Genomic DNA, 13,296 nt, shown 5'->3' with positions numbered 1-13,296 from the left:
AGATACCCTGAATGGACCAATAATGAGCAATGAAATTGAATCAATAATAAAATATCTCCACAAAGCAAAATACACACACACACACACACACACACACACACACACACACACAGAGAGAGAGAGAGAGAGAGAGAGAGAGAGAGAGAGAGAGAAAAGCAAGGCCAGAGGCCAGACAGATTTACAGCCACATTTTATCAGATGTGTAAAGATAGCTGGTAACAATCCTACTGAAACTATTCCAGAAAATTGAGGAGGAGAGACTCCTCCCTAACTCATTCTATAAAACCAGTATCACACTGATAACAAAATTAGGCAAGAATACAACAGCAACAACAACAACAACAAATTACAGCCCTATTTCCCTGATGAATCTAGATACAAAAATCTTTGACAAAATACTAGCAAACCAGATTCAACAACATATCAAAAAAATGTATCCTTCATGACCACGTGAGTTTTATTTCAAGAACACAAGAATGGTTTATTATTTGCAAATAAATAAATGTGACCCACCACATAAACAGTGGCAAAAATAAAATCATATGAGCATCTCAATAAATTCAGAAAAAGCATTAACAGAATCCTATGTTCTTTCATGATAAAACCCCTCAACAAACTGCATTGAAGGAACAGATCTCAAAACAATAAGAGCCATATATGACAGACCCACAGCCACATCATTCTTAACCAGGAAAAGGTAAAAATAATTCCCCTTAGAGCAGGAAGAAGACAGGGATATCTATTCTCATCTCTCTTGTTCAACATTGTACTGGAATCCTAGAAAGAGCAGTTCAGTAATAAAAAGAAACAAAAGACACCCAAATTGACAAGGAGGAAGTTAAACTCTCCCTATTCTTGAATGACATGACCTAGAAAAACCTAAAGACTTCTCCAAGAAATTTTTAGACTTGATAAATAACTTCAGTAATGTCTCAGGATACAAAATCAATGTCCAAATATCTATAGCATTCCTATATAACAACCACACTCAAGCTGAGAGTCAAATCGAGAACTCAGTCCTATTTATACCAGCAACAAAAAATATATAAATAACAAAATATCTAGGAATACACTTAACTAAGGAGGTGAATGATCTCTACAAGTAGAGCTACAAAACACTGACTAACGAAATCGTATATGACACAAACACATGGAAGAATATCCTACGTTCATGGATTGGAGGAATCAATATTGATTGTTAAAATGATTATACTGTCCAAAGCAATCTATGAATTCAATGAAATCTCAATACAAATACCAACTTTGTAACTAGAAAAAAGCAATCTTAAAGTTTGTATGGAACCAAAAAGGAGCCCAAACAGCCAAAGCAATTCTAAGCAAAAAGAACAATTGTGAAAGCATCACACTGCCTGACTTCAAATTATGTTAGAAGGCTATTGAAACTAAAACAGCATGGTACTGGTACAAGAATAGACAGATAGATTAATAGAACAGAATAGATCAGAATAGAAAACCTGGAAATAAAATCACATTCCTGCAATTTTTGACAAAACTGACAAAAACAAACAATGGAGAAGACACCCTATTCAATAAATGCTTCTGGGATCATTGGATAGCCATATGCAGAAGAATGAAACTGAACCCCTATTATCTCACCATATTAAAAATTAACTCAAGATGCATTAAAGACTTAAATGTAAGACCTAAAACTGTAAAAAATCCTAGAAGAAAACTTAGAAAATGCTTTTTCTGGGACTAGGCAAATAATTTCTGACAAAGACCCCAAAAGCAATTGCAACAAAAACAAACAAACAAAAAACAAATGGGACTTAATTAAACTAAAAAATTTCTGCACAGCAAAAGAAATCATCAACAGAGTGAACTGAAATTCTACTGCTTGGGCACAAATATTTGTAAGATACACCTCAGAAAAAGGGTTAATATCCAGAATCTTCAAGGAGCTTAAATAACTCAGCATGAAAAAAACAAACAGCCCCATCAAAAAATGGGCAAAGAACATGAATGACACTTCTCAAAAGAAGACACACAAGTGGCCAGCAGACATATGAAAAAATGCTCAGCATCACTAATCATTAGAAAATGTAAATTAAAATTACAATGAGTTATAATCTCACAGGAGCAAGAATGGCTATTAGAAAGTCAAAGAACAGATGTTGGTATGGTTGCAGAGAAAAGGGAACACTCATTCACTGTTGATGGGATTGTAAATGAGTTTAACAGCTTTGGAAAAAAGTATAGATTCAATGAATGAAAATTGAATTACCTTTAGATCCAGCAATCCCGTAACTAGGGATCTACTCAAAGGAAAATAGATCGGTATATAAAAAGATACCAGTACTTGTATGTTTATGATAGCAAATTCATGGAACCAACCTGAGTGCTCATCAACAATTGACTAGATAAAGAAAATGTGGTATATATTATATACACCATGGAATACTACTCAGCCATTTAAAAAAAAAAAAAAAAAGAAAGAAAGAAAGAAAGAAAGAAATCATGTCCTTTGCAGTAACTTGGAAGGAGCTGGAGATCATCATCCCAAGTAAACTGACTAGGAAACAGAAACGCAAACACTACATGTCTTCACTCATATGCGGGAACTAAATGATCACAAAGATGGAAATAATAGACCCTGGGGACACCATTAAGTGGGGAGGTGAGGAGGGAAGTTAGGATTCAGAAATTACCTGTTAGGTACATTGCTCACCACTGGGGGAATGGGCTGCCTGAGACCTAGTCCCCACCACTACACAATATGTCTGGGTAACAAACATGCATATGTACCCCCTGAATCTGAAATAAAAGTTTTTAAAAAAGATATTACTAAGATTCTAGTTACACATGAAGCTGAAAACAGTGTTACTTCTGTGAAAGGATATATTAAATACTCTGTAATAGAAGTAAAATAATGTTGAAAGAAATTAAAAAAAAAAAAAAAGAGCATTACCAGAAAGTCTGCACCCATATGGGGCAACAACTCATGTATAAGTAAATAAAATAAGCAAAATATATTCATGTATATATAAAGTTGTTTGATATGCTTTGAAAGTATAGATGGGCCGGCACTTTGGGAAGCCCAGGTGAGTAGATTGCCTGAGCCTGGGGATTCAAGACCAGCCTAGGCAACTTGGCTAGACCTCGTCTCTACAATAAATAAAAAATTAGCTGGGCACGGTAGCGCATGCCTGTAGTTCCGGCTATGTGGAAGGCTGAGGCGGAAGGATTGAGGGAGCCCTGCAGCTTGATGCTGGAGTGACCTGAGTGTGCCAGCCTGGGCAACAGAGTGAGTCTCCAACTCAAGAAAAAAAAAGTATGGATGAATCAGGGCAGAGAGGGAGATGGAATATGAAAAACCTATTCTGCATATATCCGATTAAATAAATAAATGTTGCTAGACTCACCTATAGGCTAAAAAAAAAGTACTGATTTTGAAAACCGTACTCCAGAAATCACTATGTGATAGATTAAAATATAATTTAAAAATAGAGGTAGTTATAATGAAGAATAAAATTATTTGAGAAAAAAGAAAACAACAACACTACACAATCCAGTTGGGCAAGGTGATGGGAATTTTGATAATGGAGAGGGCACATATTTAAATAACACACACTCACCAAGACATATACAGACAGAATGGAAATTTGAAATGTGTTCATGAATAAATATTTCACTCAGGGTATATTCAGGCCTCAGTCTCAAGAATATGCAGGTCATGGTAGGTCTATGACTTGTTGTGTTTCATGTTTCTCTGAGAATAAACCCTAGAAAAGCTATAGTCATAACAGCAGTGTCCTACTTTGTGTGTCCTAGCTCCCTGTCCACTTTGAAAGTACAGAGCACTTGTCCCAGGCATAAGTGTTGTCATTGTTGATGTTATAATGGTTGTTACTCATCATCACTACTCTAATATGTTAAGTTTTCCCTGAACATGACCAGAATTAAAACAATGTTCTCCTGAATGTATAATAACTTCAAGTAATAGCCCTTTCTGTCATATTACACTTCCCCCCATCCTAAAACAGTAAATCTAGGTATCATTTATTTTTCAACTATAGAAAAATAATGTTTTGTTACTTCATCCCCTTAATCATGAAATAAGTTTTTGATTGTACAGTAATATGGTATATTGCATACATTGGGTGGTGCTACAGTTCGAGGACAGTAGGCAATTAATAGATATATCTCTCCATTTTGATTGAAGGGTCATGGCACATGCATTTCCAAGCAACCTAAGAGTCAAACCACCATCTGATTTAACTTTAATGCCACCATTTTTCAATTTGAAGCAATTATATGGTGTTTTAGGGTTTGGTATCTCAATGCTGATGCTATATCCAAAACACAATTAACATTTTGTGAGAAAGTAGATAAAGGAGCAGCTTTATGCTGACATAGAAGTACAACCTTCTAAAGCTAAAGGGAATTTGCCAAGATATGTGCATTGTTAGGAATCAGAGGAAGCAAGGATAACAGATTGTTCTGTGCCGAGCCCCATGAGTCCAGCAGTGGGGCTGGTAGAGAGATGTTATATTTTTTCTTAGACCCAAAAACTGTATACTAAGCTCCCTGAGAGAATTCAAGTTTCCCAGAACTTATTCATTTTAACTTCTCTTATGAGAAGCTAATTAATAAGCCAAAATGTCAGTGTTCTAATTTTTTGTGAGAAATGCCATTGCCAAAGAGATTGTAATACTCATGCTGGCTGTACAGTACTTTGTTTTCAGAGTGGAAAAGCCTACCCTGGCAAGCAAATCAGTACTGTACACTGGGTACTGTGCACTGCAATAAGCTCTGGTGATTAAGGGTTAAATGAATACTTGGTCTAAAGAAAAATATGCAAATAAATCATTCAATATAAGTACAATGATGGACATATAATTAGGGTGTTATGGAGTGCAGACTATAAGTTCCTAACCTGGTTTTTGGGTAGAGTGGGGAGTCAGAAAAAGTATTTTGAGAATTAAAAGTAGTAGAGTAGAATAAACTAAGTGAAGGTGGTAATTTGGGGGTTGAAGGCAGGGGGATTTGAACTTCTAGGCAGAAGTAACTACATTCATCAAGTTTTGTATGATAAAAAAAGCATGTGGAAAATATAAATAATTAGGAGTTATTGAAACAGAAATTGTATAAAAGGAATGGTGAGCTCTACAGAAGGTAAAAATTAATCTCAGTGATTAATGAAATGAGGAAGAGGAGATAAGAGTTTCTAGCATGAATGATTTAATGGAAGTTGGAGCCATTGAATGATATACTACAGTCAGGAAAACCCATTGAGCAAGTCAGATATTGCAAGATTTCAGTGCTAGACTTAGGGGAGTCATTCTACACATATCTTCCAAGGAGTTCAGTAACAGTACAAGGTTCTAGGCAGAGGCTTTGGACTGGAGATGGTTTTGGAGTTGTTAGCTGGACGAGATGGTATAGATCTTATGAAAGTATGTGAACAAATTTAGAGAGAATCTCTAGAATGAGATTCTTTAACAAGTTAAATGATGAGACCTGGGGAAATGGCTTTTAAAATGTTGATTGATGGAGAATGAGGGAAAATTCTAGAAAAGAGACAGGAAAAAAGATTGTTCTAAGAAGAGCTAGAAGGGTATTTTGTCACTTCAGCTGAGGGAAGAGAGGAATTTGAAGAAAAAGAATGTCACCAATGTTATAAAGTGCTATGAAGTCCAGTCATGCAGAGACTGAGGAAATGTCCTTTGAATTTGGCAGTTATAAGCCACTGGTAACAATAGCAAGAGCTATTGCAGTAGTTGCTTTAGAAACCCAGCTTTGGTGGCATGGGACATGGATAGAAAATGGGAAAATGAAAGCATTGAATTCTGTTCTTTCAAAAATTTTAGTAGAGAAATTGTATGGAAGTTGATAGGGTATGGACATTAAGGGAAGAATATGGGGATAAGGAAGGACCAAGCATGTTCTAGCAAAGGAGAGACTTGCGTATATATCTAAATATACTCATGCCTATATCTTTATAAGCTAAAAAGGAGACACTAGGATCAGAAGTTTGCTTAGTAAGTGCAATCCCAGAGTAAAAAGGGACAAATAATCTTAATGGTTACTGTCTTCTTGCTATTAATTTAATGAGCCCTTCTCAATGTCAGGACTTTGTTTGCCAGCTTCATTTATTTATTTATTTTTCATAGAAAATAGGATTTATTATCACATTCAAGGTGAACACAAATGTTTCAGAAATGTTTTATATACGTCATCAGTAGACTCAACTTATTTCACACACAGAAAATGCTTTCTTCCAGAACACAGGGAGCTTATAGGCATTTCTGTTTCCAGCACAGGAGTTCACATTGACAAGGCACAGCTCACGTTACGTTTGTTCCCAGGTTCAACTGCTCCTGCCCTCACAGACCCTCCACAGTAACGACAGCAGCAAACCAACGGGATTCACAGTAACCGGGAGGAAAGGCCTCCACTGGGGGAAACTTCTCCAAAGCTCTGAGTTGTGGTTCAAAAGCCAAGCTCGGGGGAACTGTGGCCTGCGCCACCAAGTCAGGTCACACCATAGCATGGGGTTGTTAGTATCACAGCTTCATTTCTAGTCAGTCTTGTCAATTAACTTCATTCTGACTAGGAGGGCATTAAACAGGTATGAGAGCCCTTTTGTAGCAACTGGTTGTCCCTCTTGGCCAAAGAAGAGGCAGAGACCTTCACCGAATGCTGGCCCACCCCCACTACCGGTGTCCAAGGCATGCCTATATTGAGGACTCCTCAGAAATCACCACAGAGCCAGCAGGTCACGCCTTAAGGGGCTGTTCCTCAGACTTGTGGGCTGGGCTGTCACAGACAATGCTTGATGAGGGCTGAGCGACACCATGTCCACAAGGGATACCCAGAATGGGCGTCACGAAGAAGGGGGGACATTTAGGAAGCAGACTGGAGAGTTCTGGTAGAGGTCCAATATCCCTGAGTGGCCTTCCTCAAGCATAGTGACATTGGAGTGGGCACAGGCAACTCTTCGGGGCCTCTGCAAAGAGCCCGAGGTGGCTACCTGGGTAAGTCAACACACACACGCCTGCCACCATCTTAGCCCCCTGGCCACGGTTAGCTCAGCTGGCCACAGTCTGTGATGACAGTCTTCTTGGATGTCTTCCCACTCTTAGAGCCATAAGATTCTATTGTCTTCACGACGTCCACGCCTTCTTTGACGTGGCCGAACACAACATGTTTGCCATCCAACCCATCTGTCTTTGTGGTGCAGATGAAGAACTGGGAGCCATTGGTGTTGGGGCCAGCGTTAGCCATGGACAGGACACCTGGTTCCACATGCTCCAGTGTGAAGTTCTCGTCGGGAAAGTGGCTTCTGTGGATGAACGTCCCCCCTGTGCCATTGTGGTTGGCGAAGTCGCCCGCCAGGCACACGGAGGATGGGATCACCCTGTGGAAGGTCGAGCCATTGTAGCCGAACCCCTTCTCACCAGTGCACAGGGCTCTGAAGTTCTCAGCTGTCTTTGGGACCACATCTGCCTTCAGCTCCGGCACCACGCGCGGCCGAGGGCTGCCCGTCGGCGCCCACGCTGGTACACCGGGGGTTCCCGGAGGAGGTAGAGGACGCGTCGCGGGCGCCGCCGCTGCAGGCGCGGACCGCGGGGAGGCGCAGCGGCGCGGGGCGCGGGGCTGGAAGCAGGTGGAACAGGCGGACCCGCAGCGCAGCGCTAGCATCGCGGGCACGGACGGGGCGAGAGGCCGGCGGGGAGAGCGGGGACCAACGCAGCGAGGGCCCCGCGCGCTAGGAAGGCCGAATTCCGCCAGCTTCGTTTAAAAACTCATTTCCCAGCCGGGCTGGGTGGCTCAGCCTGTAATCCCGCGCCTTTGGGAGGCTGAGGTGAGTGGATTGCCTGAGCCCGCGGGTTCGAGACCCGCCTGGGCAGCGAGACCTCATCTCTACAATAAATCAAAACATCAGCCGGGCGTGGTAATGCATGCCTGTAATTCCGGCTACTTGGAAGGTTGAGACGGAAGGATCGCCGGAGCCCAGCAGGTCGAGGTTGCGGTGGCTGGGAGCGGCCACTGCACTCCAGTCTGGGCGACAGAGTGAGACTCCAACTCAAAAAAAACAAAAACAAAAACAAAAACAAAAAAAAACCTCATTTCCCAGCCGGGCTGGGTGGCTCAGCCTGTAATCCCGCGCTTTGGGAGGCCGAGGTGAGTGGATTGCCTGAGCCCGCGGGTTCGAGACCCGCCTGGGCAGGCGAGACCTCATCTCTACAATAAAATCAAAAAATTAACCAGGCGTGGTAGCGCGCGCCTGTAATTCCGGCTACTCAGAAGGCTGAGGCGGAAGGATCGTCGGAGCCCAGCAGGTTGAGGCTGCGGTAGCCGGGAGCGTGTGTACTCCAGTCTGAGTGACAGAGTGAGACTCCAACATAAAACAAACAAACAAACAAAACCTCATTTCCCAGTGAGAACTATTTGAGTTACATTGAAACAAGCTGTTTCTAATATTTGTCGTTGTTACTAGTCAGCAAAAATATTTACCATGATGAATTCTTCATGACAGAATTTTCAATATGGCATTTTCAGTTTATGCCTAAAATCTCAGCACCGATACCAGTATGTTTCTTAAATAGAAAGGTGGTAATTCACAGTCTTAGGTGGGTTATATTGTGGAAAGAGTATGAATCTTATTTGTCTAAAGATACTAGTTTCAATTTAAGAAGATTTTTTTCAACTTCTCAAATCTGAAGGAAGAAGGAATATTGAATTTTAAGAGCATATGGAACGCCTATGTGCAGATTACAGTGGAAAGCTCAGAAGGTAATCTTTGCTTTGAGGGAGCAGAGAAACTTACTCTAGATAGCCAGAATTACCCTTGTTTAGAGATATAAATGACCAGCCTGCACTAAATAAAAGAATTTGAACAATGTAACCAATCACTGTATTTTTTTAAAACTTTGTTAGCAGTGAGTCAAAATGAGTCAAAAACTATACACTCTTATTTTTTTCCTTTGGTGTTCTCGTGTTCTGCAATGGTGTAAGTGTACTATTATTACAAAGAAAGCCGCTTTTTGTGAAGTATGCACCTATTTTTGAGTATTAATCATAAAAAGGTGCTCTGAAAATAAGCAATGGGCATATAATCAGGGACTGATGAAGACCAGGGAGAGCATCAGGGAAAATCGTAGAAATTCGTGCACTCTGCCTCTCTTTTCCCGAATGAACAAAACATTCCTTTCTGTTCATTGCTCATTTGTATTTGCTGGTCAACTGAGTGTATTTACTGAAGGCAGTTGCCTTAAGTAACGTGGTACTCAGTAGGAGGTTGTGAGGGCTAAAAGGTGGTCTTGTTTGAATATAAAGGCCAGGGAATATTTCAGACTTATTAGAATGATTGAGATTCTCTAAACTTTTAAGGACCATTTCTAAGAATAGCATATTGTATTAGAAGGCAATTAGAGCTCATTCTTTTAATATATATTTTTTTAGTTCTTATGGTATGCTGAGTACTAAGATTATAAAAATGAGCAAAATATGTTCTCAAATTCATAATCTGGCAAGGAATTCAGACACAAACAATAAACAATAGCACAAAATGATAATAGATGTTTGAAAAAAGTATGTAGGGCTAAAGTGATTCCTTTTGTGTCAGTTTGGGAAGGAAGCGAATATGCTTTTATGTGTAAAGTTGGATCCTGATAATTAATACCAGTATAAGGCAGAAATAATCTGGCAGACAGTAGTAACATCTTAAACAAAGGCATGTGATTGGAGTACCATATTTGGAGAGACAATCTAGAATAGCTGGAGAGATGAGACATTAGCAGGGTGTATGGAGATGTAACTGGGAAAAGGGAGCCAAGAGATACATGTTAACACTCTGAAAGCCACACCAAGAAGTTGAATCTTGTTGTCTAACTTTGAGGGAACTTCACATAGCACAGCATCATGTCAATATCTCTGAATTGGGGAAAATAGAGTCTGTAGTAGGAAGAAACTAGAAAATAAAAAATTGTAGCCATCCTTATGTGAAATAGTGAGAGATGAATCAAAGCAGGGGTAACAGGATTTTAAAGGAAAAGGAAGTAGACAGAAAATTTTATGTAGAAATTTCTAGATTCAGTGACCAATTTGATGTTGGATGTGAGAATGCAACAAATAAGTAAAAGCAAAATCCAAGAGTCAAGGTGTCTCGTTGTGGTGAGTGATTTTGGTTTTAATGAAGATAGAAAATATAGGAGAAAAAGGAAATTTCAGAAAAGGTGGAGATGAAGTATTTTCTTTTGGAAATTTAAATGGGACATAGTCGTGGAATATCTAAGTGGCACTCTCCAGAGACTCAGAGGAGTGGGCCATGTTGGAGCTACAGGTTAGTGGGTATGACATTTGCTATGATAAAAAGTGAGAGCTGGGAGGGAAGGGCACAGATTTAAGATGGTCAAAAATAATAAAAATAAATGGTAATTCAGAAAGGAAGCAGAGCCAGCAAGGCAGACCTAGGGTTTGTTCTCAGAGATGCTGGAGAAAAGCCAGGGCAGAAGAGGAGTAAGAGACTGTGTCTGAATTCCTGGACTTCAGTAAAGTCTACTGGTGAAGTAAGACAAAACCAGGAATGTTGTCACTAAATATGTTCATTAATGTATTGATTAAGTTTGATGGAGAATTTGTGTCAGGAGAGTTCTCTCTCAACGCTTTCAAAATTTTGAGAGTCTAGAATTTTTAAAAAATGGATAGCACCACAGATGAGATCTAAGAACAATTTTGATAGCAGGGGAAATGCTAACAATGATTTTAGGTTGAGAGGAAGGAGAGGGGGAGAAAAAAGAGAGTAAATTATAAAAGTTTTAAAACAACAAATCTTCTGTCCATGTTAAGAAGGATGAAATTAAAAGTACAGAGGTAGGATATTGGTATTAATAGAAAGAATTTTTGTTCACTGAAACAATTAGGGAGGAAGTCAAGAACTATGAAGCCCTATCTATATTTAGAACTTCACATAAAGCCAAATTAAAGTCTTCAGTAAAGGACTAGATAACTCTTTTTTGTATGTTTTCTACAAAGAAAAAAACTGGTAGAAAGAGAATTGAAACTAATTAGGCACCTTTTTGTCTGAGCAGAGTGTTGTGGAGGTGAAAAATAAATTTTAAAATGACTCTCATCTTTAAGAAGTTCACAAAATTCAAACATGTCATACAGTGACTTCACACAGGAAGATTTAATGAATAATATTTTGATGATTACAAGTTACATTGAAGGTCTATGGCACGTGGCAATTTGCAACTGAGGCTCAGATATGGATAGTGTGCTCGTGCTTATTTGTAGAAGTGAGTCACTTGACTGGAGGAAGCTAGGCAGTACTTAGCATTCTTAGCCCTCATAAGCTACCAAGTTCTGCTGACTCTAGGGTGATCACATCTCTTTATTGTCTCGTAACATTCTGAATATAATAAGATTTTAACTAAAACTGGTTTCCTAAACTAAAATTATTAACCCAGACTTGTAGACAGATACATTATAAAATTATATTTCAATTATCACCCATTTATCTACTCATAACATATACATTTGGTAAGAATTTTATGCTGTGTTTGTTAGAGTGTTTACAACTTTAAATAAAACTTACTCTAACTAGCTATGGCAGTAAATAAATATCTCTCATAAGAAGCCAGAGAAGGAGCACCTTCAGAGTAAGTGAATTCAATGGCTCAGCAATTTTATAACAGACCTAGGTTTTTAAATTTTTTCTACTGTTCTACTGTCTACATTATTGGTGTCATCCTAATGCTTATTTCACTTGTTATCCAAAATTGGTTGCTCATAGCAATGTGCTTCCTTCTGAAGAAAAACGACTTTTTTTTCTAGAAGCACTAAGCTAGGTTCCCCTTATGTTTCATTGACTCACATTGACTTGGCCTACTCCTCCTTGACCAAATCCCTGGGTTAGGGGTTGGAATTACGATTGGTGTAGGGAGTCCATCATGACATTCATTGCATATGCTTTGAGAAGATTTCAGAATTAGGGCATTTCCGAATGTCTTTGAACATACTCATCTTGATAGCAGAATGTTATCATAGTTCATAGGACAACCGTTGAGGCTTTCACTTGATCCAGCTGCTGCAAGGTATTTTTGATGGTTATTGAGAAGCCAGTACATTTTGAGCCAGTGTAGAATGTAGCTGATGACAGAGATAATATAGTAAATTAAAATTATTTGTTTGAAATACTGAAACCAGTAAAGAGATAATTTGAAGCTGTTTTTTAGTGAGAGCTCATTCTATATTCATTTAACAGTCTTTAATTTGCTGTCAGATCCAGGACCTGAAACAGCTCATTGTGTCTACCCTATGTTAATTTGTTTTAGCAAAATTTTACTTATTTTTTATGGCATATATTAATTAAAGCCTTTATACCCTACTTTATTTCTCATCTTATTTTAAGATGAAATAAAATTAAAGTTTACTGAAATGATAACTAAAGAATTTAATATCAATGCTTTTCTTACATTCTTCCTCCTGATTCCCAGAGAAAACTCATATTTTAATCAATGCTTTTATTAATCTTATATGATTATAATTTTAAAAGAGCATTTCTGAATTTGTCTTTCTATTTTGCATAGATAATTATATTTTAAAAACCTATGTTGAATTTCTAGAAAGTTGGTTATACTTCTAAATCTGCTACTTTTGCCATACCAACAGTGTCTAGAATCATTGACTGAACTAGAAATTACCTCCACAAAAAGAAAACAAGTCTATGACATAAATTCTGAGTTACTCACCATTATGACCAAGTGACTTATTTACTTACCTAATTTCCTCCTTTATTCAGCAACACATTGTTCTTAAACATGTGGAATGAGGTATTATTTTGAAATGCTTCCCATACAAAACCTTGGCGATCCTGCCCAGCATCTGCCTGTTAAATATCTTGGTGAGCCACCATGTCTGCTGATCCTAGAATAATCATATTTTTAAATTGTCTCATAACATCTGAATATAATAAAATTACAACTGAAATGAGTTTCTTAAACTGAGGTAATTAACCCAGACTTGTAGACAGATGCATTATACAATTTTATTTTCATTACCACCTAAGAGGAAAATAAAGACAAATGCCTTCCTATTAGCAACTAAGTCTCCACAGGAGCCCACAAGTTTTTCCTTCCAGGGTAAATCATATAAACAATCAGGCTTAAGTATCAAACATAGGGAGAAAGAATAAATTGTATTTTTCTTGATGGAGAAATATCAATAGTGGGGTCTTTCTGAAGACTTAGTTCTGGGAAGAATCTATTTTGACATTTTTTAAAAAGATGTGAAGAAAGGGAGTGTACCATGAAATCTTGGAGTTTACTG

At 38.5% G+C, this 13,296-nt stretch overlaps 2 protein-coding genes across 2 annotated transcripts in view; one reads left to right on the top strand and one right to left on the bottom strand.

Annotated features, from left to right (window-relative positions):
* Positions 1 to 13,296, top strand: part of PDE3A (phosphodiesterase 3A) — a 341,273-nt gene that overhangs the window by 235,539 nt on the left and 92,438 nt on the right. The window lies entirely within an intron of this gene.
* LOC103258177 (peptidyl-prolyl cis-trans isomerase F, mitochondrial-like) lies at positions 6,874 to 7,665 on the bottom strand. Its single transcript, XM_008055877.2, is given in 3 exon segments — positions 6,874 to 7,491; positions 7,493 to 7,644; positions 7,647 to 7,665. Coding segments are annotated over 3 exon segments (615 nt in total). The 3' UTR covers positions 6,874 to 7,047.

This window comes from Carlito syrichta, unplaced genomic scaffold (assembly GCF_000164805.1).
Source record: "Carlito syrichta isolate Samal-C Ts95f unplaced genomic scaffold, Tarsius_syrichta-2.0.1 Scaffold302012, whole genome shotgun sequence".
NCBI classification, from domain to species: Eukaryota; Metazoa; Chordata; class Mammalia; order Primates; family Tarsiidae; genus Carlito; species Carlito syrichta.
Note: the sequence above shows the minus strand (reverse complement) of the source record. Positions and strands in the feature narration are given on the sequence as shown.